This window comes from Thalassophryne amazonica, chromosome 1 (genome assembly GCF_902500255.1).
Source record: "Thalassophryne amazonica chromosome 1, fThaAma1.1, whole genome shotgun sequence".
Taxonomy (NCBI): Eukaryota; Metazoa; Chordata; class Actinopteri; order Batrachoidiformes; family Batrachoididae; genus Thalassophryne; species Thalassophryne amazonica.
The window spans coordinates 26,224,727-26,250,717 of record NC_047103.1 but is presented as its reverse complement, the minus strand read 5'-3'; the positions used below and the strand labels follow the sequence as shown (position 1 = coordinate 26,250,717).

At 38.5% G+C, this 25,991-nt stretch overlaps 1 protein-coding gene across 3 annotated transcripts in view; it reads right to left on the bottom strand.

Annotated features, from left to right (window-relative positions):
- The window catches only part of LOC117507722 (dipeptidyl aminopeptidase-like protein 6), a 660,963-nt gene that overhangs the window by 17,885 nt on the left and 617,087 nt on the right, over nt 1–25,991 (bottom strand). For 2 of the 3 annotated variants that reach the window (XM_034167551.1, XM_034167538.1), the window contains 10 exons: nt 25,844–25,941; nt 23,451–23,574; nt 23,327–23,365; nt 19,152–19,259; nt 18,449–18,540; nt 16,623–16,670; nt 16,418–16,536; nt 12,479–12,544; nt 11,118–11,225; nt 980–1,049 (listed from right to left, as the gene is read on the bottom strand). In XM_034167551.1, coding sequence (XP_034023442.1) covers nt 980–1,049; nt 11,118–11,225; nt 12,479–12,544; nt 16,418–16,536; nt 16,623–16,670; nt 18,449–18,540; nt 19,152–19,259; nt 23,327–23,365; nt 23,451–23,574; nt 25,844–25,941 — 872 coding nt within the window. Of the gene's footprint in view, nt 1–979; nt 1,050–11,117; nt 11,226–12,478; nt 12,545–16,417; nt 16,541–16,622; nt 16,671–18,448; nt 18,541–19,151; nt 19,260–23,326; nt 23,366–23,450; nt 23,575–25,843; nt 25,942–25,991 lie in introns of all 3 variants that reach the window. The other variant, XM_034167544.1, reaches the window with a different exon arrangement.

Sequence of the window (25,991 nt, the reverse complement as noted above, 5' to 3'; positions counted from 1 at the left end):
TAGAGCTATAGATTATTTCTGTCGATATTTCTATTTATTTCTGATTTCTGTAATAGATAAATAGATAAAGCGAATAGATTATAGCATTAAATTATTGGTTGCCCAGTAACCATAAAAGATAAATAGATAAAGAGAATAGATTAAAGCACTAGCCCAGTAACCATAAAGAATTAAAGTGAAAGTTCTTTGTGTTTAAGATTTCTAGCAATAATGATTAAAGCTGAATTCTGTAGTAGATAAATAGATAAAGGAAACAGATTAAAACATTAAATTATTGGTTGCCCAGTAACCATAAAAGATAAATAAAGAGAATGGATTAAAACATTAAATTATTGGTTTCACAATGACCATAAATAATTAAAGTGAATTTTTTTTGCCTCTAGCAATAATGATTAAAGCTGAACTCTGTAATAGATCTATAGATCTGCCTAGAAACCATAAAGAATTAAAGTGAAGGTTCTTTTTGTCTAAGATTAAAGCACGTAAGTGACATCAAATCATTAAAGTACAGAAGTGACATCAAATCATAAAGGCACAGAAGTGACATCAAATCATTGAAGCACAGAAGTGACATCATTGGCCTTAATATACTTGCTTTGCAGCATGTAGACCTGCTAGTGTATATATATATGGACATTTCACTTCAGAGAGAGATACGGAACAGCCTGTACAACATTGTACTTATGTTGGAGCAGTCGAAATAAGGCCTGAGGAATGGAATGCTAATGAAAGGAGGTGAAGAGGAGAGTAAATGTCCTCCTTTGCAGCATAATCATTAAACAGAGTCCAGGACAAAGTAACAAATCCGTGTTAGATTAATATGCCTGATTAAAGGTCAGCTTGGAAAGCAAGTATGTCCATTAATGAGGTTGGGCATGACCTTGTGTAATTTGAAGAAAAGTATGTGTGTGTGTGTGTGTGTGTGTGTGTGTGTAGCTGCAGATACAGTGTGCACACTACAGTTAGTGCTCATACATACACCAGCAGCAGCACAGGGTAATGTGACACCTCCATGAAGCCGGCAGGTTTTAGAATCTGTATGGACAAGGCTGTAAGTGATAAACATAACACAATAATAAGCATTAGTGTTTGTTCATCCAGACTCACTTTCACCCTCAGTGGATGTGCGGTCTTGTCACAAGACAAAATTCACCTTATGGAAGACAACAGTATCACAGTGACCTGATTTTCAACCTAAAGCCACAAATTCAGATCTTAAACTTTAATATGTGCATATTCATGGACTATCCAGGTTGATCAAAAGTTCCTGATGAATTTGGGGTGTGGTGGATTGTGAATTTACAGGTTTTAAATGGACTATTTTTTATTTGACCTTATTACTGTAAACTCATTTATTACCACAAGGGGGAAATATTGGACTGTACAATAATTCCTTCTTGAGTGACTCTAGTAAACTCCAAAGAAAATTGGGTGGGGCACTTTTTGAGCCAAATGGTGAAGGACCATCAGGAATGACAGTTTGTGGTTTGTCTTATAGGTCTTTCCAATTCATGAAAGTTTTTCCCCCCGATCGGAGTCATTTAATACTGAGTATCCAATGAGTCCTGAACCAATACTTGTATTTTCCCAGATAAAACACTTGCATGTGGCACACACTGCAGGAATGTTAAACAGCTCTGTAATACATTAAGAAAAAAAAAAAAAACTACATGTAATCTAAAATACTACTTAACATTTTGTTGAAATATACTTTTTCACAAAATTCAATTCAGTTCAATTTAATCATCTTATAATGTACCAAACCACAACAAAAGCTGTTTCAAGGCACCTCACACAGAACAATTCAATATAAATTTAAGTAGTAAGTCCCTTCGGCTGCTCCCTTGTTTTTGCACTCGGGGTTGCCACATCAAATCCAAGGTGGATCTGCATGTTGAACTGGCACAGGTTTTATGCCGGATGCCCTTCCTGACGCAACTCCACATTACATGGAGAAATGGGGCATGGGTGGGATTTGAACCCGGAACCTTCTGAACTGAAACCAAGCGCATTAACCACTTAGGCACCACCCCTGCTCCAATATAAAATTAAATAAACAATTAAAAATGAATGAAAAATTCAAATACATAATTAAACGAAGAAGTAGAAGTAAAAGAATAAAACAGATAAAAAAAAATAAAAACTATTCATAAGAAAGAGAATAAAAATGGATATTAAGTCTTGACTTAAAAACGTCCACGGACTCCGACTGCCTCATGGTCGCAGGAAGACCGTTCTACAGAGTGGGTGTACAATGCTCCACTCTGTGTTCTTCTTCACCCTGGGAACACAGAGAAGTCCCGAATTCTGCGACTGCAAAGCCCGTGCCGACACGTCAGGTTCCACCAGATCAGCCAGATAAGACGGCACCAGTCCATGAACAACTTTATAAGTCAATAATAAAACCTTAAAATCTGCTCTCACAGAGGCAGGGAGCCAGTGCAAAGATGCCAAAATTGATTATTTATTTCGAGCTTTACAAAATAAGCATTTCTTTCACATTTACATTTACCCACATTGGGTTGAAAAGAACAGGAAATACATACATACATACATACATACATACATACATACATACATACATACACGCGCATTTAGCCCGAAAAGGGGTGGGAAGAAGACGAGCTTATTTAATCCCACCCCCAAACACCCATACGTTATTACCACTACCGAGTGTGACCAATATTCCTTTTTTATTATTATGTAATTGATGTCATATATTAGTGATGAATATCTATAATAATAATAATAATAATAATTCCCACCATAATAGTTAGTAATAATGACAACAATAATATTATTATTATTGTCAATCAATTTTTTTTTTTTTAGTGATGACTATTTAGAAGAATTATTTTATGCGTCGATGGTAGTTCTGTCTCAATATATATATATATATATATATATATATATATATATATATATATATATATATATATATATATTATATATGTAGATATACATACACAAAATACAAACATACATCACCTATACACACATGCATACACATACACACATATATATACAAATATGTTTCATTTATTTTATTATTTTATTAATATTACCTTAACTTTTTTTATTAATTAATTAATTTATTTATTTTTTCCCTTCCCCTCCTTCCCCATACGTCTTGTGTGTGGTGCATTAAACGATGCAAAGTATTTTGTAAACCTGCTGCCAGAGAGGGGTCGCCCCCTGACACAGGTCCACCCTTTGCTAAATGTCCTAGGCTCTGCATTAAAAGACAAGGTTTTGGAGTCTGCTGGCAGAAGGGGGAGACCTTCGAGCAACAGACCACCGCTTGCCGGCCCTGATCTGGTGATAGTGATGTAAGTGATGTAAGTGAGGGGAAACAAGGAGGAAAGAAAAAGAAAAGTATTTTTATGTATCAATAAATTTATATATGTACATATGTATATAAATGTAAATCAATCAATCAATCAATTTTTTTATATAGCGCCAAATCACAACAAACAGTTGCCCCAAGGCGCTTTATATTGTAAGGCAAGGCCATACAATAATTATGTAAAACCCCAACGGTCAAAACGACCCCCTGTGAGCAAGCACTTGGCTACAGTGGGAAGGAAAAACTCCCTTTTAACAGGAAGAAACCTCCAGCAGAACCAGGCTCAGGGAGGGGCAGTCTTCTGCTGGGACTGGTTGGGGCTGAGGGAGAGAACCAGGAAAAAGACATGCTGTGGAGGGGAGCAGAGATCGATCACTAATGATTAAATGCAGAGTGGTGCATACAGAGCAAAAAGAGAAAGAAACAGTGCATCATGGGAACCCCCCAGCAGTCTACGTCTATAGCAGCATAACTAAGGGATGGTTCAGGGTCACCTGATCCAGCCCTAACTATAAGCTTTAGCAAAAAGGAAAGTTTTAAGCCTTATATATATACACACATATATATATATATATATATATATATATATATATATATATATATATATATATATATATATATATATATATATATATATATATATATATATATATATATATATATATATGTTTCTCCCCTCTCTCTAAGTTATTACCATCAGCACCATACGTCTATTTGACTAGCATTTTGACTACAGGATCTTGATGTATAAAAATAATACTTTTGACCATGGTTACGACACCGGCAATAACAGGTATTATGCAAATATGTTAACATATATTATATTAACAAACATATAGTAAGATTTTATTATTATCATTATTTTCTTTTTTTAATAATATGATTTACAATTATGGCTATGATATATATATAATTAAATTGATGTACAGTATAATTCTAGGTATTTTATGAAAGTTTGTGTGTCTTAGCGAGACCCCTTCTATTGCTGATAAGGCAAAAAAGCAAAGGTAAATTAAATAGAAATAAATTAAAAAGACGTGACGATCACGCACCTCTCTCCTCATTCATGTATTTCAACAGAACCATTTCTTTGTATCTTTTTTGAATTGATGGATATTTGGACATTGCTTGAGCTGAGGTGCCAAACTATTCCACAGCTTAATGCCACACACGGACACACAGAAACGTTTCCTGGTAGTTCTCACTGCCTTGACTTTACCACATCCCCTAAAGTTATAGCTCCCTTCTCTCTGAGTGAAGAGACTCAGAATATTACTAGGTAATGAGTTTTTACTGACTTTATATAATAATTGTGCAGTGTAGAAATTAACCAAATCTGGCATTTTCAACAATTTGGATTGCAAAAATAGACTATTTGTGTGATCAAGGTATCCTACCTTATAGATGATTCTTATTGCACGCTTTTGGAGTATACAGAGGGGATGTAGCAAACTTTTGTAATTGTTGCCCCAGATTTCTATACAGTATGTTAAATAAGGAGAGACTAAAGAACAATACAATAAATATAATGCATTATGATCCAGAAAATATTTTGCTTTGTACATAATAGAGACATTCTTGGAAACTTTTTTATGTATGTGGCTGATATGAGACTTCCAGCTTAATTTACTATCAATGTTTTTCCCTAAAAATTTAATTTCTGACACTTTATCTATTTCGACACAGTCTATATTTATTGGTAAATTAGAATTGTCATTATGATTTCCGAAAAACATGACTTTAGTCTTATTTATATTTAGGGATAATTTATTAATATTCAACCAGGTTTTCAGCTTAATTAATTCACTATTTACCACATTAATAAGTTTGCTATAATTATCACAGGAATAGAATATATTGGTGTCATCTGCAAATAATAATAATTTTAATAATTGTGACACATTAAAAATGGCATTTATATAAAGATTAAGAAAATGTGGACCCAGTATGGATCCCTGTGGGACCCCACAAGTGTGTCAAATGCTTTCTTTAAATCAATGAATATTCCAACTATATAGTTTTTACTATCTAAGGTGTAATTGTGGGAGTAGAGAGATCGGTCTGTAGTTTGTGAAGATGTGTTTATTTCCATTTTTGTATAGTGGAATAACTTTTGCCATTTTCATTTTGTTCGGGAATGTCCCAGTTTGAAATGACAAGTTACATATATGAGGCAGGGGTTTTGATATGCTTTTAATTATTGTTTTTACTAGCTTCATATCTATGTCATAACAGTCAGTTGATTTTTTTATTTTTACATTTATTAACAATATCTATTATTTCGGCTTCACTAACACTGGAGAGAAACATTGTGTTTGGATTGATTTTTATGAGTGATTCCTGCTCCTTGTTACAACCTTCGGGAATTTTTGCTGCCAAGTCGGGTCCAATATTAACAAAGAAGTTATTAAAACCATTAACTATGTTATTCATATTATAGATGTCACTGTTCTTATCACTAAAATAATATGGATAAGAATGACCTCTTACCTTATTTTTGATTATAGTTTTAAGAATTTCCCAGATTCTCTTGGTGTCATTTTTTATTATTATTTAATAGATTGGTATAATATAATTTCTTGCTGGCTCTAATTATATTAGTTTGTTTTTATATAATTTATATCTAAGTTCAGATTCTTTTGTCCTTAGTCTAACAAATTGTCTGTATAATGTATTGTTCTTTTTGCAAGCATTTTGTAGACCTTTTGTTAACCATGGACTTTTGGCGACAGTACTGTTTTTGTTGACTTGGCGTATTGGACAGTTTATCTCATATAATGAACTGAAAATGTCTAGAAATTTATTGAAGGCACAATCCACATCATTCTCCCTGTACACAGTGTGCCAATCCTGTTTTGTTGTCATTATTGAGTTGATCTATTGCTTTTTGGGTTCTTACTACACTCAACAAAAATATAAACGCAACACTTTTGGTTTTGCTCCCATTTTGTATGAGATGAACTCAAAGATCTAAAACTTTTTCCACATACACAATATCACCATTTCCCTCAAATATTGTTCACAAACCAGTCTAAATCTGTGATAGTGAGCACTTCTCCTTTGCTGAGATAATCCATCCCACCTCACAGGTGTGCCATACCAAGATGCTGATTAGACACCATGATTAGTGCACAGGTGTGCCTTAGACTGCCCACAATAAAAGGCCACTCTGAAAGGTGCAGTTTTATCACACAGCACAATGCCACAGATGTCGCAAGATTTGAGGGAGCGTGCAGTTGGCATGCTGACAGCAGGAATGTCAACCAGAGCTGTTGCTCGTGTATTGAATGTTCATGTCTCTACCATAAGCCGTCTCCAAAGTCGTTTCAGAGAATTTGGCAGTACATCCAACCAGCCTCACAACCGCATACCACGTGTAACCACACCAGCCCAGGACCTCCACATCCAGCATGTTCACCTCCAAGATCGTCTGAGACCAGCCACTCGGACAGCTGCTGAAACAATCGGTTTGCATAACCAAAGAATTTCTGCACAAACTGTCAGAAACCGTCTCAAAGAAGCTCATCTGCATGCTCGTCGTCCTCATCGGGGTCTCGACCTGACTCCAGTTTGTCGTCGTAACCGACTTGAGTGGGCAAATGCTCACATTCGCTGGCGTTTGGCACGTTGGAGAGGTGTTCTCTTCACGGATGATGCGAAGGAGATGTGTTGCACTGCATGAGGCAAATGGTGGTCACACCAGATACTGACTGGTATCCCCCCCCCAATAAAACAAAACTGCACCTTTCAGAGTGGCCTTTTATTGTGGGCAGTCTAAGGCACACCTGTGCACTAATCATGGTGTCTAATCAGCATCTTGGTATGGCACACCTGTGAGGTGGGATGGATTATCTCAGCAAAGGAGAAGTGCTCACTATCACAGATTTCGACTGGTTTGTGAACAATATTTGAGGGAAATGGTGATATTGTGTATGTGGAAAAAGTTTTAGATCTTTGAGTTCATCTCATACAAAATGGGAGCAAAACCAAAAGTGTTGCGTTTATATTTTTGCTGAGTATAGTTTAAATGGAGAGTATTGGGGTTTTACTTGAAAATTACAATTGGAGTCATACACAGTGAACACAGGAAGATGGTCAGTAATGTCACATATCAATAAACCACTTGGTTTATTGGTATGTGACATAACTGACCATCATAACTGACCATCAAAATGGGTGTGATATGTTCAGACCTTCTTCTACGTTCAAAAGTCTGGCAGCAGTGTTCTGAACCAGCTGAAGACGCCTAATGCTGGACTGCGGTAACCCTGAAAATAGATTATTATAATAATCTAGTCTAGAAGAATCAAAAGCATGAATCAGGGTCTCAGCATCAGCCATAGACAGGATGGGGCGGATCCTCGCTATATTTCGCAGGTGGAAAAAGCAGTCCTAGTAACATCCCTGATGTGGAGGTCAAAGGACAACGTGGGATCAAAAATTACCTCAAGGTTCCTCACTTTGTCCGTATGATGAACGACACACAAACCCAGGCCGAGCGCCAGCTGGTCAAACTGATGCCGATGTCTCGCTGGACAAGAACCATCATTTCAGTCTCATTAGAGTTTAAAAGTAGGACATTACTAGACATTCAGCTTCTCACTGATAGAAGACAATCCTCCAGGGATTTTATGGGAATGAGATTTCCCTCAGTTATCGGCATGTACAACTGAGTATCATCAGCATAACAATGAAAGGCAATTTTAATTCTGACCACAAGGTGTCAGTAATGATAACAAGAGGCATCAGGAGATGACATAACCCCCTGGTCTCCACAAATTAATACTGTACAAAGTTTTTGGGGGATCATGAATGAAACTGATCAACTGATTTTAGAGATATCACATTAACGGACGGACAGACGGTTATGCTGATGACTATATCTCCCCGTATTTCATACCAGGGGGATAATTAAGTGTGTGTTAAGACAGTAGAAAATGTAGTAGTCCATACTTCTGTCTACTTGGTGACTGCGCTAACAGGTTGTCAACCCCCCGATAAAATCTACAAAACAAGAAGATAAGGTGCTAGAAGACGACAAGTGGATAAACAAATGGAACTCTGCATTGAAACAATCAGGACTGAAGGGTCTTACTTTGAAATAACTGTTTGCACATTTGAAGTGAAGCAGGCCATGGGTATCTTTTCAAAATGTGCCACATCCTGATGAGGTAGCAAGCATTCAGTCATTCATTTTCTGCCATTTATCCGAGTCCAGGTCGCAGTGCCAGCAGATCCATCTTTGAGACTGGATGGTGGTCCATGGGCCAAGCAGGTTTTTAGTACCAATGAAGGTGACCAAACAACACTTAGAATCCAGCCTCAGTGTATCATGGCCTACACAAAAATGTATGATTACCATCCCAGGGTGGTAGTTATAGCCAGGTAGGGGTCAATGAAGAATTACACAGAGGTCAAAATGTAAAAATGCTCCAATCATGTTAAAAACTATATCACATGATTTGTCTGATCATCACGATTCCAAAAAGGTATAGTTTGGACTATCTGTGATGGAATGCTCTGGAGTTATGGGGTTAAAACAGCAAACATGGTGACAAAGATCAGTTTCAGTTTATACCGGGGTCAAAAGTTAAAGGTACTTCAATTCCAGTAAAAAATGGTGCAAATTATTGATTGGGTTGATAGGGTTCTAATAAGGAATAGCTTGCACCATCTGTCATGCTTAGTTATCATTTTACAGGGTAACATATACTACCTGTCATTGAATTCAATGGACGTCAACCTTGTTTGAACTTTACTTTGGAGATATTCCACACAGTCAAAATTATTCCTTTTATTTCAACCAATAATTTGCGTCATTTTTACTGAAATTGGAGCAACTTTAACTTGGACCCCTGTACAAAATTAAACTGACCTTTGTCACCATTTTTGCTGCTTTTACCCCAAAATTCCAGAACATTGCGTCACAGATAGTCCAAACTATACCTTTTTGGAATCATTATGATAAGACAAATAATGTGATATATTTTTTCAACATGGTTGAAGCATTTTTACATTTTGAACTCTGTGTAATTCTTCATTGACCCCCTACCTGGCTACAGCTACCACCCTGGGATGGTTATCACCTCCAGTGGTACCAATCAGGTCAAAAATTGATGACTGTCTCCTGGACTATGGGGACATAAAAATTCATATAATTCATGTTTTTTTTTTTTCATTTTTCCAATATTGCATTAACTGTATTTAACAAGCAGATGTTTTAGCAAATATTAAGAGAACAGATTTTTATTGTTGTTGCTGAATGAAAATCAAGCACAATGTCACATACTGTAAAATGTGGAGGAGTAATGAGTCTGATCTCCAGCTGCTCCAACAGAGGAATCAATCTGGCGATGGTTTAATTAAAAGATTGTGTTTTAAAACACTGCACAGCGCTGTTTGTGATGTATAGCTTGGGACTTCTGACGAGGGCGGTCGCATCTCCTCCACTCTCCCTTATCTCTCTGCCTTTAACCTTCAAGTCCCTACTTCACCAGCCTGTGAATTCCTCAAAACTATATTGGATTCTGGATCTATTGGACTACTATTGGATTAACCATGGAATTGATCAGCTCTGAACGCTATTGACACCATTTTTTCTACAAGAAGGTCGGGACCAGGGGTCCTACCTGCCCAGATGGAACGTATCCTGCGGGCTATGTCCTCAACTCCTGGGGGTCTTGGCGTGTTGCATGCTTGGCGCCTTTCTCCGTTGAGGATGTCGAGGATTTATTCATTTTTGGTCTCATGGCAGCAGGGCTGGTACTTTTTGGCTTATGTGCTGACATGGTCCACCGGAAAACCGGCAAGATGGCGGCATCAAGAACCACGACCCCTCGCTTGTACGTCATGATTAACGAGGTTGGCAAGGCAGTGCATTCTCAGACTGCGTTGACTCTTGAACTCAGACACAAATTGGATGACACCTTGGAGCTGATGCATGCCTTGCAGTTGAAGCTGAAAGTTTCGGAGGCCGGTGAATATTCTTAATTCATAATTGGGAATATTCTTAATTCATAATTGGGATTTGGTTGTTCAAGTGGAACTGTTAAAAAGTGTTTTTCACTGCTTAGCTGCAACACTCCAGGCTATCTAGCCTCAAGGTCAATTGCCCACTGTTTACCTCCAGAGGAATTCAGGCTTTGGTGAGATTATTTGGCTCCATTCTTATCTCAACCCACAAAGACAGTAACTGACTTACACATGGACTGAAGCATGCTCCAGTTTCTCCTTTTACCTCTCTTCCTAAACCCCCCCCTCCCCCGCGGCAGGCCCCCCTTCTTCCCAAGCTGGCAGGCGGCGCGACTTCAGTTGCAGCGGCTACCAACACACTCACATCGCCTCAATTTGGAAAACGGACTGTTTCAAGTTTAGTGCACATAAACTGTCAAATGTATATGTGTTGTCCTAATTCTGATGTGTGCCATTATTACAGTAAACAAGTAATAATTGTAGATTAATTGCTGTTTGTATATGGAATGTGAGTGCGGAAATCTCGTTGTAATGACAATGATAATAAAAGCTATCTATCTATCTATCTATCTATCTATCTATCTATCTATCTATCTATCTATCTATCTATCTATCTATCTATCTATCTATCTATCTATCTATCTATCTATCTATCTATCTATCTATCTATCTATCTATCTATCTATCTATCTATCTATCTATATTACGCATGTGACAAAGAGTTTGTCTTCAAGTTAACATTTTTTGTGTGATATCAGGACTCTTGTACATATATGTGACTGTTTCACTTGATACTTACTGTAATCGTCCATGTTAATCTCCTTGTACTCTACTGTGGGCATCTGCATGGAGTCCAGGGTCAGCCTCAGGTTGTCATTATTCTCCAGTTTCAGGACTTCTGAAATACCTGTACACATAATTAAATAATCAGTCTACACTTAATTAGTTTTGACACTGGAATGTGGGTACGGGCTGCTTTAGTGCACCCAGCAACAGACCGTTTATCAGTACATACGTACACTTCTGCAAGGATTTTCAATGTATGTATAGTATTTCATTAATGTAATCAAAACTGGAATGGAATTCAATGTAGAAGCAAAAAAGTCATTCTCTGCTTATTTGTTGTCTTTCTGCTGCCTGATTCTGTTTTTTTTTCTTTCTCTTTCTCTGAAGTGGTTGTTGGTGTCTTCTCCTGCAAGCCTCCTGTCCTGGACACCAGCATGGACTCCAAAAATTTCCTGTATATTTGTATTGTCAAGTGTGTCGGTAGCATGGCCCAAACAGAGGGTCCCCCCTTTGAGTCTGGTCTGCTTGAGGTTTCTTCCTCAAATCATGAGAGGGAGTTTTTCCTTACCACTGTCGCCTGTGTGCTTGCTCTAGGGGTTGGTAAGGTTAGACCTTACTTGTGTGAAGCACCTTGAGGCAGCTTTTGTTGTGATTTGGCATGATCTAAATGAAATAAATTGAACTGAAATAGGCTCACCCTCCTCATCACGACTGTTCACCACATGGTTGGTTGTGATCAGCTCCATACCAAAACAGAAGTGTGTGTGTGTGGGGGGGGGGGGGGGGGGGGGGTCTCTCCATGCAAAACATTATTCATCTTATTTAATCATCTGACTTGAAGGAAATAGTGATTTAAATATGGAAGCCGCTGCCCAGCAACATTACAGAAACTACTTTAATCAAGGCCTTCAAATCCAATTAATCAACATGCAGATGCCTACTTTTTGGGCACCGGGATCATTGCCATTCAAATGAGTCTACTAGGTACAAAGGCACCTGCACCTCTGTTATATCCCGACTGTGCAGCAGAAGCTGCAGTTAATGAAACTTTAAAATCTTTTCACTAACTCTCTCTCCTACACAGTGCACAAGCTCTCTGCTGTAATGACATTACAGGTTGCTAATATTGCCAGTGAGCAGGCCATAAGTTAATGAGAGCATCCATTCTGAGCAGTAATGAGATTACTGCCATCAGTGTGGACCTGACCTGTAGACAAACAGACTTGGTGCACAGGTTGTCGTGAGGTACCCTTTTGACAAGGTCATGTTCAATGCAACGCTCGCGCTTCTCTGCAAAGGTCACCTTTAATGTGCATAATGTGGTTGAGAATCTTGTAGATGTACATTACCGAGGTAAATGATTGAAGTACTCACGTTCTCGGTCTTGCATATCTCCTCCTTGCTGTGTCTTATATACTGCAACAAACGGGATGTCAGGGCCTGAGGAAAGAAAAAGATGATTGATGGAACCACTTTTCAACAATATGTATTCTTTTTGTTTGCCTGTGATGGGGTTGAGTAGGTAGACCAGAGTTCTGTTCTTAGTCACACTACCTCTCAGTACACCCAGATGTAAACAGGTACCTGTCTTAGTTGATGAAGTAACCTCCACTGGACTGTCATCTCGTCCACAGGGAGTCATTAACTGGGTTTCTATAACATTCATTAATTTTCTGATGCTTATCCAGGTCCAGTTAGTGGTAGAACTAGACAAAGCTGCTCTTCCCACACTTCCCTATCCTTAGCCAAGCCCTTTAACTCTTCCTGGGGGATTACAAGGCATTCCCAAGCCAGATTCCATTGTGATATGTACACAATGCCAACCCTAACCAGTGGCATCGCCCCCCCACCCTCCAAAAAATAATTATTCCTCATATTGTTTTGGTAAGATGGGTAAAAAAAAAACTAAAGACCTTTTCCACACTCTGCCACAAGGAGACGCTATTATCTTTACACACAACATGACAAGAGACAATGGTGGAAGTCATAAAACACACTACACATGACACTTATGGTACTGAACTCCCATAATGCATTGCAGCACAACAATTTGTAGTCTTAGTGACTGGTCTGGCGATCTCTTATTTTTACTGTACCTTTTTCTTGGACCCATTTTCCCTGCTCTTCTTTTCTCTTGTGCCAGTTAATGTTGTTATGTCACAATGATGTAACGACTCAGAAAAGCTCATCAGACACTTTAGAAGGTGAGGGGGGCAAAGAGGAAACTATTGGCCGGTCGCTAAGGATCCACATTGTTGTACTGCAATGCATGATGGGAGTTCGGGGTTTCAGGCTTTTAAGTGTTGTTATTGTGGTTCCTGTTGGTTTAACAGTGTTGTTAGTATTGTTGATTTGTTGTGGTTTGTCGTAAAATTGGTTTAGTCAGTTTGGATGAGCGGCATATTGTTAATACCATAAATGTAAAGTGTAGTGTATTTGATGACGTCCCCCATTGTTGCTGTGTTGTTGTGTGTAAAGATGATGGTATTTCCTTGTGACAGTTTGTTTATTTTATACTAATAGGGAAACTGTATTAACTAGTCTTAATATAAGGACAGTGAAAGTTGACTTTTTTCCCTTATTTGTGGTGCCCCCTCCTGGATGGATGGCACCCTTAGTAACTGTCTATACTGCCTATGGACTGGGCTGGCCCTGTATGTACATTTTTAGCCCCGTACCTAATTGGCCTACTGCTGCTGCTGGTTGTTTGAGGTGCACACTAGAAGACATGAATGAAATCTGATTTGTCCTTTTAGAAACTACTGCCATGGCCTACACATCGATGGAATAATACACGAAAACCTACAGAGACATCCCAGATCATCTCTGCCAGAGAAAGTTCTTTACTTATTCAATTTATCTAATGCAACAGCTGAAATAACGTTTTCCATTTCTGGGTCATAAACGCTCTGAAACTAAGCTCTAAAACCTGAAAACAGGGAGGTGGAGGAGCTAATGAAGTGATTGATGCACTTTGTAAATTGGTAACATATTACAGGAACAGTGTCATTCTCTCTCATTGTGGTAATGATATCATCATCTCGTCAGAGATATTCTCATGAGAAGTCTGGGAGAAGGAAGATAAAAAATGTATGAAGAAGAGGATCACTGACAAGCAGTGAATCCAGGTCATCACCTGTTTGATCAAAGTTCAACGATTATCATAATAAAGGTGCAAAGGTGACTGGCAGAAGACTTTTGGCTTTATGATTAAATAATGAAGAGCTTAGAGTCAAACACAGGACAGACAAGCACAATGACAAAAAAAAAAAAAAAAAATGAGAGCAATCAGAGATTTCTGACGTCTGCCAATCCTGTGTCACAGACTGAACAGTTCCCCCTAAAAATCGGTCCGCCTTTTCCATATGCGCAACAGTGGTGACGCGTATTGTTTATTTTCAGGAAAGTTAGTCCCCCAGGGTTTCTTGCTTTGCCGCTGAAGGAATAAGACGCTTGCTTGTGATCTTGCTCTTGATATATATATCTAGTGATAATGGTTGCAACTGAAGAGCGAATTTTGGACGATGGAGTTTTGGCGAACTGATGGAGGCGATTAAGTCGCACTTGAAGGATTTCACTTACCCTGCTGGTTTTACCAAAATCCAGAAGAGGGTGGTGAGGAAGGCTTTGGAAAAAGGGCAGTACAAGCTAGAAGGTAAGTTTTTGCTTGTTTTTTAATTTTTCAAACAATTTTGAAAAAAAAACTTGAAAAAAAAGTGCCATGGTGCAGCGCAGTCTTAAGTTACTAAGCCATATATATTGATATATAACACAAAACTATTAAATACAAGTACAAAGTTTTTGCTTGTTTTTTAATTTTTCAAAGAATTTATCGTTCCACCTTCATGTGGGTTGGAGTGGACCAGGAGGCTTGAAAAAAAGCACCGTGGTGCAGCGTTGTCTTACGTTACTAAGTCATATGTATTGATTTGGAACACAAAACTATTAAATACAAGTATAAAATTTTTGCTTGTTTTTTAGTTTTTCAAAGAATTTATCGTTCCACCTTCATGTGGGTTGAAGTGGACCAGGAGGCTTGAAAAAAAAAAAGCACCGTGGTGCGGTGTGGTCTTACCTTACTAAGCCATATGTATTGATTTGGAACACAAAACTATTAAATACAAGTATAAAGTTTTTGCTTGTTTTTTAATTTTTCAAAGAATTTATCGTTCCACCTTCATGTGGGTTGGAGTGGGCCAGGAGGCTTGAAAAAAAGCACCGTGGTGCAGCGTTGTCTTACGTTACTAAGTCATATGTATTGATTTGGAACACAAAACTATTAAATACAAGTATAAAGTTTTTGCTTGTTTTTTAGTTTTTCAAAGAATTTATCGTTCCACCTTCATGTGGGTTGAAGTGGACCAGGAGGCTTGAAAAAAAAAAAGCACCGTGGTGTGGCGTGGTCTTACGTTACTAAGCCTTATGTATTGATTTGGAACACAAAACTATTAAATACAAGTATAAAGTTTTTGCTTGTTTTTTAATTTTTCAAAGAATTTATTGCTTCACCTTCACACGGGTTGGCTTCCTGCGGTCTTACGTCGCATTTAAAAATGACATTTGTAATAGATCCTTTTAATTTGTTAATATTATGACACGGTCAGATTGTCACATTGAAAAAAAATTTATGTATATCAAGAGCGAGATCACAAGCAAGCGTCTTATTCCTCTGGCGGCAAAGCGAGAAACCCAGAGGGGACTAATTTTCCAGAAAATAAGCAATACGCATCACCATTGTTGCGCGCATGTGCATATGCAAAAGGCAGACCGATTTTTAGGGGGGATCGTTCGGTCTGTGACACCGGATCATTCAGTGGAGTCTTCCATGCCCTATTATTTATCTATGGTGCAAATTTGGTGATAATCTGTGAAGTAGTTTTGACGTAATCTTGAAAGCCTATATAAAGTGAACTCTTGATCCAGAATCCGGATCACCTCCAAAATTTAATGAAGTCTTCCATGTCCTAATATATATCTGTGGTGAAAACCTCGCCAAAATCCATGCAGTAGTTTTGACGTAATCCTTCTAACAGAGGGACAAAACGCTGATGATTTTATTGCATCCTTGGCGGACGTAAAAAGGTCCTCTGTGGTTATTTGCTTTTACCATAGCTGAATTCTTTTTTTTAATGCAATCTGTAGCACAGCTGTGACATGAACTATATCAGATTGAAAGGTCAGGGTCTACAGGAAAACCAAATACAGCATACAGCATGCAGCACTCTCAGAAAGAGGTCAGGTTGAGTCCCTATTCGGAAAAACGTGGAGGTCGGCACAGCAGGAAGGAGGCTTGGGTCAGAGATGCATCATTACCTTGACAGTTGAGCAGGAAGTAGCTCATGTCGCGGCTGAAGGAGCCACTGACGTAGCCACAGCTGTCAGACAGGGCGCATGACAAACAGCGACGGTTGAATGAACCAAACGTGTCTGCACTATGGAAACAAAGAGGAGAGGACAATTGAAGCTTCACAGATTTTCCACAAACCTGCTGCACAGATAACAATCGAGCAGCCATTACCAGTACAGATGCCTTCGCTTTGGACCATCTTCAGTGCTCAAGAAGTAACTACATATCAAAAAATAAAATTCAATCAACACGTAATTGAGAGCAGATTAGAAATATGACATCATACATCATTATACCATTATAACATTTCTGGGTCTCTTCACTGTTCTGTTGCCAGCTGATACTTTAGTTAGTATTTTCACCAAATTGAAGTAAAACCAGTGCAGAGAAAATGTAGCACATTCATGATTTCATCATAGTTCTCACTTCAGGTTCTTAATAGTTTCTGCTTTCAAAAAAGAATTGTTCTGTCTTGATTTAGTTTTGGTTCCAAAGTATTGCATTGTTCTGAATATTTTTGAGTGTCCTTTCACAGTAAGTGTTCTCGACATTTATATGTCATATACATCCACAACAGCAGATGGCGGTAAATACCCATTAAACAACTGAAAGCCTCATTTCCACCTAGTAGCCGGGGTCAGCACAGCATGGTATTTTATGGGTTTCCATATTCAGATTTAGGGACGCGTACCAAAATAACCAACCCGTACCGTACCACTTTTTGGTGCTTTTCACTTAGGGTAGCAAAATAGTCTAATGGTAGCAAAAGGGAGGAATAGAGAAGCTTGAATCTTGTAGAGAGAGTCTTCTCTACAAGAGTCAAGACAGAAGTCAGACTACTAGAGCAAGAAATTTAGCTGAGGAAGCTTCTGCAATTAGAAGTGAAACGTCCTCGCGTCAAGCAACCCAGTCCAGTCAAAGATTCAAGCTTCTCTACTATGGAAACCACCTGGCCAACTGAGAGCCTTCACAGAAACAAAAGGGAGGAGCTAACCCACTGCCTCTGACTGCTGGCTCATAGCAACATAGGAATGCTTCACCCTGTGAAAGCTTAAGTCCTATCAGAATTCTGTCGAAAATATATGTGGCATTTTAAATATCCACACAATGAAGAATGTCAGTGAAAAGCAGTCAAGCTTGGTCAAATGAGGAGGTGCATTACAACAATATGATGTCACGCTGTCCATCTCGATGATGTGCATGTCGACATTTACAATGCTCCACCTACCAAACAAAGAGTACTGCTGGCAGTATAAATGCAAGCAAGCCATGCTTAACCATTCCGAACCGTACCGTGCCATACCGACCCGGTCCACTCGGCGGAAACAAGGCTGAAGTAAGCCACCTCACTAGTTAAAGAGACAGTGATCATCCTGAAAAGAGAGCTTCTTAAAAGTTGGGTAAATGCAGAGGAGTCATCAAACAACTCTCAAGTTGCCAAGAAACATGTTGTGATGGTGTAAATCCTTAAAAGGCAGTCTTAAAAGTGTTAACAGTAAAAAAAAAAATCTTGTTGTGGTCTTATTATGGCTGGTGCCAGTACATGGTTGAACAAAAGAAATGCGGGGCTGCCCATAAATTATGTGTTTATTATTATGTATTAGCCTCATTTTCAAATGTGACCAATGTTTCAGCAATTAATTCTTTAAAATACATTTAGTCTTCAGAAAGTGTCCTTCCCAAAACATGTTGCATGGGGGGATTTATAATTAGATTTATTGTGCATTTGCAACAATATGGTTAAGTTTGCAAAGGAGAAAATTATTTTCCCTCAACAAGTTCATATCATAAAATAATTAAGTCCAACAAATTCTAAAAGTGTGATATTGTGAAAAATAAATTACATTTTACCACTCCTTTCCAGGTCACTTGCTACGTTTGTTGTAAATATGTCTAATACAACTCCTTTATGTGAACAGCGTGTATCTCAATGAAGCAGCAACACAAGTATTTTACACAAACTATCATTTTGTTGAAGTAGTATTGAGGACGCTCACATCAGCTGGTTGTCCTCACTGTAGGCCAGGACTTGGGTAACATCCCAGTCTCCTGATGTGATGGACTGCAGTGTGTCTGTACTGGTGTTTGGCTTTGAGGAGGAAAACAACAACAACAACAACAACAATATAGATGATAGATAGATAGATAGATAGATAGATAGATAGATAGATAGATAGATAGATAGATAGATAGATAGATAGATAGATAGATAGATAGATAGATAGACATGGAAAAGAGCACAATAACATGGTAAGTACACAGAAGTAATAGACTAAATCTGCATCAGACGCTCAATCTAATTTGAAATGACACATTTGAAAAAAAAAAGCCTATAAATGTTTGGATTATAAATAAATTCAGTTATGTTTTTATGAATGAGCATTTTGATTGGTACATTTGAATTTATTTTAATAAAACGTCTATCTGAAAATACGTTACGCGCATTGTGTGAATTTGCAGCAAACGTCAAATTAAATTGTTGCATGCACTGTAGGTTATATTTGTTTATGTTTTTAAGTATTTTCTCAGTTTGTAAGATTTTTTTTTTAATGTAACTGCCAGTTGTTGAAGTGATGCAGGAATTATTATTTTTTTGTATCTTAATTTGTAAGCAATGTGGCCTCTTTTGGCCACAGTATATTTGATTATTTGTTACATGTCTGATTGGCTGTGCAGCCCTTCGTGGGCTTGTTGTCGCACCTGTGAGATGGACATGGAGATGTGGAAGAACTTGCCCCTGCCTCCTTGAGGAATGGCCCGGGTGAAAAACAACTTCAAACCATCCTTTGAAAACAGAGGTCTCTCATTCTGCAGACATATGTAAAAACAACCAAACAAACAAATAATTAACCAATACATCAAATACAGTGCAAAGATTTGTCAAGATGTCAACAGGTGAATCCACTCTAATTAAAAACAAAATGGCAATACTCCAGAACACCTTCCATGAAATATACCACATTTGATTTGTTGAAAAAAGCTGGTTAACCCCCCCCCCCCCCCCCGATATTAAATTAAACTCATGAAAAATATTTAATAAACGGAAAAGGACAAAAAATAATGGACACAATCAGGTGAGTTATTTGTGATATATTTTGTAATTGTGATGAAATTAGACATTTTATTGAAACTGGCATTCCGATGTACTTGATATTGACCATGCTCATGCATCGGCCCACTGCCTTCTTCAGGCAGAATTTCGCATGGAGAGCCCTGGGCCCTCAGTCTGTTAGAAAAGTATCGGACCTTTTTATTTTTTGCAATAACCTTATGGATTTGAATCACGTGTGATTGCATCAGCCAAGCTTGAACCTTCGCGCGCATGCTTGAGTTTTTTCACGCCTGTCAGTTGCGTCATTCGCCTGTCAGCAGGCTTTGAGTGAGCACTGGTTCTCCCCCCTCATCGGATTTTCATTGTGAGGAAAATGTCTGAACGGCTGGAGCAGTGCTGCATCAAATTTTTCCAGAAACTGTGAGAGAGAGCCAGGTGGACACCATTCGGAAAATTCAGATGGCTTTCAGGGACGATTTTATGGGCATCACACATATTAAGGAGTGGTACATCCAGTTTAAAGACGATGCACAATGGCGGAGGGCACGCCGCGCTCTGAGCGACGGTCGACAGGCTGAAACGACCAGATCATTTCCAAACTGAATGCTGTGTTGATCCGGGACGTCGTCTGACTACCAGAGAAATGGCAGAAAAGGTGGACATAGCACTTTTCTGGCACATTCCACTGTTAAAGGAGATTTTGTCATGAAAACAGGAGCGGAGGAATTTGCCACGGAGCCGCTAATGGCGCAGAACAAAAGCACCTCTGTGTTGGTCTCACAGGACATGTTGTGACATGCCCAGCTCTTCGACAATTTCTCGGATACTCACTCGACTGAAAAGCCACCTAAAGCCGTCTGAATCTTCCAAATGGTGGAAGAGCTGGGCATGTCACAACATGTCCCGTGAGACTTCCAACACGGAGGTGCTTTTTGTTCTGCGCCATTAGCAGCTCCATACTGACGCGCGAATTCCGCCGCACGTCTTTCATTACAAAATCTCCTGTAACAGTGTAATGTGCCGAAAAAGCGCTATGTCCACCTCTCTTGCCATTTCTCTGGTAGTCAGACGACATCCTGGATCAACACAGCCTTCACTTTGGAAATGATCTGGTTGTTTCAGCCTGTCGATGGCCGCTCGAAGCGCGGTGCACCCTCAGCCGCTGTGGGCCATCTTTAATCCGGTTGTAATGCTCCTTAATCTGTGTGATGCCCATAAGATCTTCACCGAAAGCCATCTGAATTTTCCGAATGGTTTCCACCTGGCTGTCTCTCACAGTTTCTGAAAAAATTTTGATGCAGCAAAGTGGCAGTCGCTCGGCCATTTTCCTGACAATGAAAATCCACCGAGGGGGCTGGACCACTCCTCCCACAAAGCGTGCTCACAGGCGAATGATGCAACCGACAGGCGTGAAAAAACTCACGCATGCGCACGAAGGTTCAAGCTTGGCTGATGCAATCACACGTGATTCAAATCCATATGGTTTTTGCAAAAAATAAAAAGGTCCGTTACTTTTCTAACAGATCTCGTATACTATGACTCCCACCAATTTCTAAATTTACCGGTGGCTAATAACGAGTTTTCATAATTTATTTTTTTTTTTTTGCCGGTGGGGGGTGTCCTTGATCACATTTGTTGTCCAAACCAATTCCAAGAATTCCAAGTTGTTCCAAGTGTGCATGCACTGTAAAAAATATCTTGTCAAATTTACGGTGAAAAACTGGCAGCTGTGGTTGCCATTTTTTCACCGTAAAAAATACAGTGATATGGCTTCACGGTAAGGTATATTAACACTTGTAAAAACAACAGTTTGAAAATGTTCCAATAAAGATGAGTTACTGTTAAAATAACGGTGAAATTGTATATAGGCTCATGGTATAGCTGTACAATTCACAATGTAACCCTGTTGCTTTTTAAGTGAAATACTATCCATTCCACAGTATTTATTGTCCTATTTTATGGTCAATTTCTGTTAAAACAACAGCACAATTATTTATGCCTTGACGGTATGACTGTTCAATTCACAGTATAAACCTTTTAAGGTGAATTTCTATCCATTCCACATAATTTATTACCCTATTTTATGGTTTATTCCTGCTAAAAACAACAGCACAAAAATGTATCGTAAGTTACAGATAATCAATAAATTCCAGTGTTTTTTCTGGTACATTTGCAATTACTAAGAAGCTGAAATTGACTTTTAACACGGTCACTTTTGAAAGCATCAAAAGTAACAAAAGACCCAAAGAATGAGCCAGTATTACTAGTAGTACTGCTCCCTGTAGGAAACTGCACAGACACATCCTGAGAGCACCCACAAAATCAGCTCTCTACTAATCATAATGCTCCAGTCAGGCGGAGGTCTTGAAAAATAAAGTCATACTAACTTATGGTTTTGTGAAAATACTGATAGAATAACTCCATTAATGTCAATTCTGTCATTTGTACAAAGTTAAAATATAACATTATATCTTTTAATGTTGAATAATGCACTAATTCTGAAGTTTTGTAACAAACACAGACTGCAAAGCATTCTGGGTAAAAGTGCCTCTGCTAAACACTGATTGGTTCTTACAAAATTAGCACATTACTTTAAAATGAAACCATATATCTGATATTTTCACTTTATAAAACTTCAGACATGACAGTAATTTTAAATAACTTGTCCAAAATGAGTAGGTTAAAATTTGAACCATAAGTTAAAAATGTATGCCTCTGAATGACTTGGGTGATATTCCGTGAATAATACAGTAATGTGCTATTTTTAATATGACTGTCCAATGCTGTCACCATTTCAGCTTTTCACCATATATTTCACATGTTAAAACAATTAAAAATAACATTTTTGACAGTTTTTAAATTTATGGTAATTCAATGTTTATTCTACAAAAATAAGTTTCTTCTTGCTTTACGGTTTATTCCTGTTGCCATTTCACAGTTTTTCACTGTAATTTTCACTGACATTTTTTACAGTGTGCATACCCAAAACAGCCCATTAGGAAAATTCCGAAGGACTTCTGAAGTTTTGGGAAACTTGTGTGAAACCAAGTTGCTGCTGAGTTGCTTGTTGTAAATCCCTCTGCAATGCACTTGAAACCTGTCTGAAACTCAGCTGCAACTGCTGCAAAACTCAAATGAATAAAACTAGCTCCACACAACAGCTAATTAAAATGCTGACATGGTGCATGATATCTTCAAATCACTGTTGACACTCAGTGCATCTTTGAACAGAGTACGAAATGTGGCATTAGGCCCCGTTCAGAATAGGGTTTGCAATCCAATTTCAACCAGATTCAATCCGGATTGCTTTCTACCCAGATAGTGTTCAGACTTGTTTTTCAAATCTGGCTCATTAGGCCCCATTCAGACTGAGGCTGGCAATCCAACTCGAGCCACATCCTACGCTAGACTGGAACGTTTGGGCTCTGTGCTAATTTGCACAAAAAATAAAATGGAAACGAATAACTAACAATAAATTGATAAATTTTATCCCAGAGACGTCTCTGACTCAAGACTTAGTTGACATTGTAACAAAATTCCGACTTACTTGGTTTTCCACAACTTGTCACTAAAGGGATATAACAGGGGGAATGTAATTGTGAACATTGTGAGCGACATAGAAATTTTTGAACATTTAAAAAAAAATTGTGAAGGTGGGATTCATCTTGATCCAAAACAGTGAATAGTCAGACGTGATTTGTGCAGAGTGGGGTTTTTGTAAAAGCAGGTGACGGTAGACGTCCTGATGCAATATGCTGTCGTCAGGTCCTACCGTTCTAACTAATGTGACCATAGGGTAAAGCAATTATATCAACACTCCTACCTGCCTGTGCAGCCATCCTTCACTTTCATCCTCGTGTTTCTGGAAAAAAAAATCCAAACAAATTTATGAGTGTCAGATTACATACATTATGGGCAATGCAACTGCACACACGGTGGCACTGTACCTTTGTGCACACTCCTGTAGTTGCCTCGCAGAGCGTGAGAATGGAAATATTCTGAGCTCTGTTCAGCCAGTTGATGGCCAGCTTGGTGGTGGTGGCCCATTTCACCATCGTAACGTAGTACTCCCTGTCAAACAAGGAAAAAATTATAATAATTTAACTGTAACCAACGCTGTTTACACAGCCGTGTGTTGATTGCAATACAATTTTTACATCTGCAATTTTAATGCTTTCTCATAAAGGTGTTGAAACAATGAAGAAACATGATGAAACAGAGAAAGAGAGGGATTAAAACATACAATAGAAAGGCAAACACAACAAATAAGGTGTTAATGGAAGTAAACATGAGAAAGTAAGTATATTAAAATGCAGCAGTGTGGCTGCTGAATGGAAAAATACTCTGTAGTATATAGTACAGGATGAAGGCAGGGTAAATGAACAGCTATTTGTCTTTATAATGTCATGTTAAAATGATTTATTTTTGCCTTACATATAGCCTGCCTAAAACTTTTGCATATAAACTATCTAACTCTGTATTAAAAATGCCTCCATGTAACCTCAAAGCTGGATAAACACACCATCTCTGCTTGACGACAGTCCTTTTCCTCCGCAGCAGAAACTATGATAAGACCATTCTTTCTCCTGGAGTTTTCATGGGAAACTTGAACAGTTTTATTTACTGGCAAATTGTATTCATGTGTACGTGACTGCTTGCTGTGCTGCCTCACCTTTCTCTGAATGTACAAAAGAGCACTTTCAGAAGTTGCCTTTTGCAGACTCTCTCAGATTTTGCTGCATTGGGTGTGACTTTGAAGCTTCAAAATAAAAGCCTATGTTTATTAACAACCTGTCAATTCCCTGACTTTTGATTTTTCCACAAACAGCCTCAGACTTTGACAGTCTAAAGTCCTTTTTTTGCCTCCACAATAAATTAACACACACTGATAGTTTCAACAAGAACGAGATTAGCTTGGTGGCTGCCAGGACCCTGCATTAGAAACAAGGCCTCACAAGCAACGTGACAGACTGGTCTGTCTTTACTTTATGTTACAGTAAATGTGCATGTTAAAAGATGCCAACATGGCTCAAAATAGGAGGTTCACTGGTCCTCACCTGTTTCTGTCAGAATCCAGAATTTCAGAGGTGAATATGCAGTATTTTTATAGCCTTACATGGCTATTCCACAGGGTGCAGTACTATTAGAATTACCCACGATCCAAAAAAAGTGCAAAAGCAGGATGAAACGGCTTAATCCAGTTTGCCTCCTAACAGGCTGGTTTATAATGTGCAGACCTGCCAACTGGCTCGCTTATAAAGTGCAGACCTGGCAAGCCACCCAAAAATGAAATGAAAAAGAGGAACTACACCCTCTGCCTCTTTGCTTCGGCTTGAAATTTTTACCTCAGTGGAACAGGCTCAAACAAGTTTCAAGCTGTAGTCACTATGAATACCTCATTGAAAGAAGTTTGAACATGATTGAAGCCGTTAAGACTACAAATACCTGGAAGTTACCACGTAATATCAATGATTTCGAAAATCCAGAAGAAGTTTTTGAATAGTTCAAAAAATTGGATCCCAAATTCAAATATGGTGCCAATGATAGGCATAAGTACTACATATACCAAGTTTGTCTAAGACTGACAAAGATGGATGAAGACATTAGCATGATGCTTCAACATGTGCCCTGATTTGCTATTCGGGATTAAATGGGGAACAGTCCCACCACTGACTGAAATTTTGGAGAAACATTCTCTCACAAAACCCCATTAATTCTACAGCTGTCCTGCCAGTTGCATGAAATATGCAACTGTGGAAGGACGTGTGAGTGTGCAGTGCACCTGCGCCACCCAGTGGGAGATTGCATCCCTAATTTATGAATATCAATATGACAAAAACTCGATCTGGATGAAGATTCCTGTGCACAGACCTCACAGGGCTACACATACATGATGTCAGTGCCTATGGGATATTCTAACTGCAAACCTCAATAAACTCCAAACTTCAATGTCTGTTTTGAAGACACACAGTGACCTATATTAGCTTGCTGCCAAGATGTATAACACAACCCTGTTGAGTTGCAGAAACATATATATATATATATATATATATATATATATATATATATATATATATATATATATATATATATATATATATATGGAGTATAAATGGGGAATATGTGCAGCATGATCTGCGATACACTGGCGTCCTGTCCAGGGTGTACCCTGCCTCATGCCCTATGACTGCTGGGATAGGCTCCAGCACGCACCCCATAATTGGAGTAAGCGGGTATAGAAAATGGACGGATTGATGGATAGTTGGATGGACGTGTACAGAATGCATCATGTGGCCTCGTAGTAGACCGATGACAGATTGGTTGATGATTTGCTCCTCACCCTATCCTGGGATCATCTGGTCTCCTCATCTCGATGGTGTGAAGAGGACCGTTAAGGTTCACAACATACAAAGTGATGACTGGATTCTCCTCTCCGGCCTGGATGGAAGAAAGAAGAGAGAAGCAAACATGTAAAATCATAAAAGTAC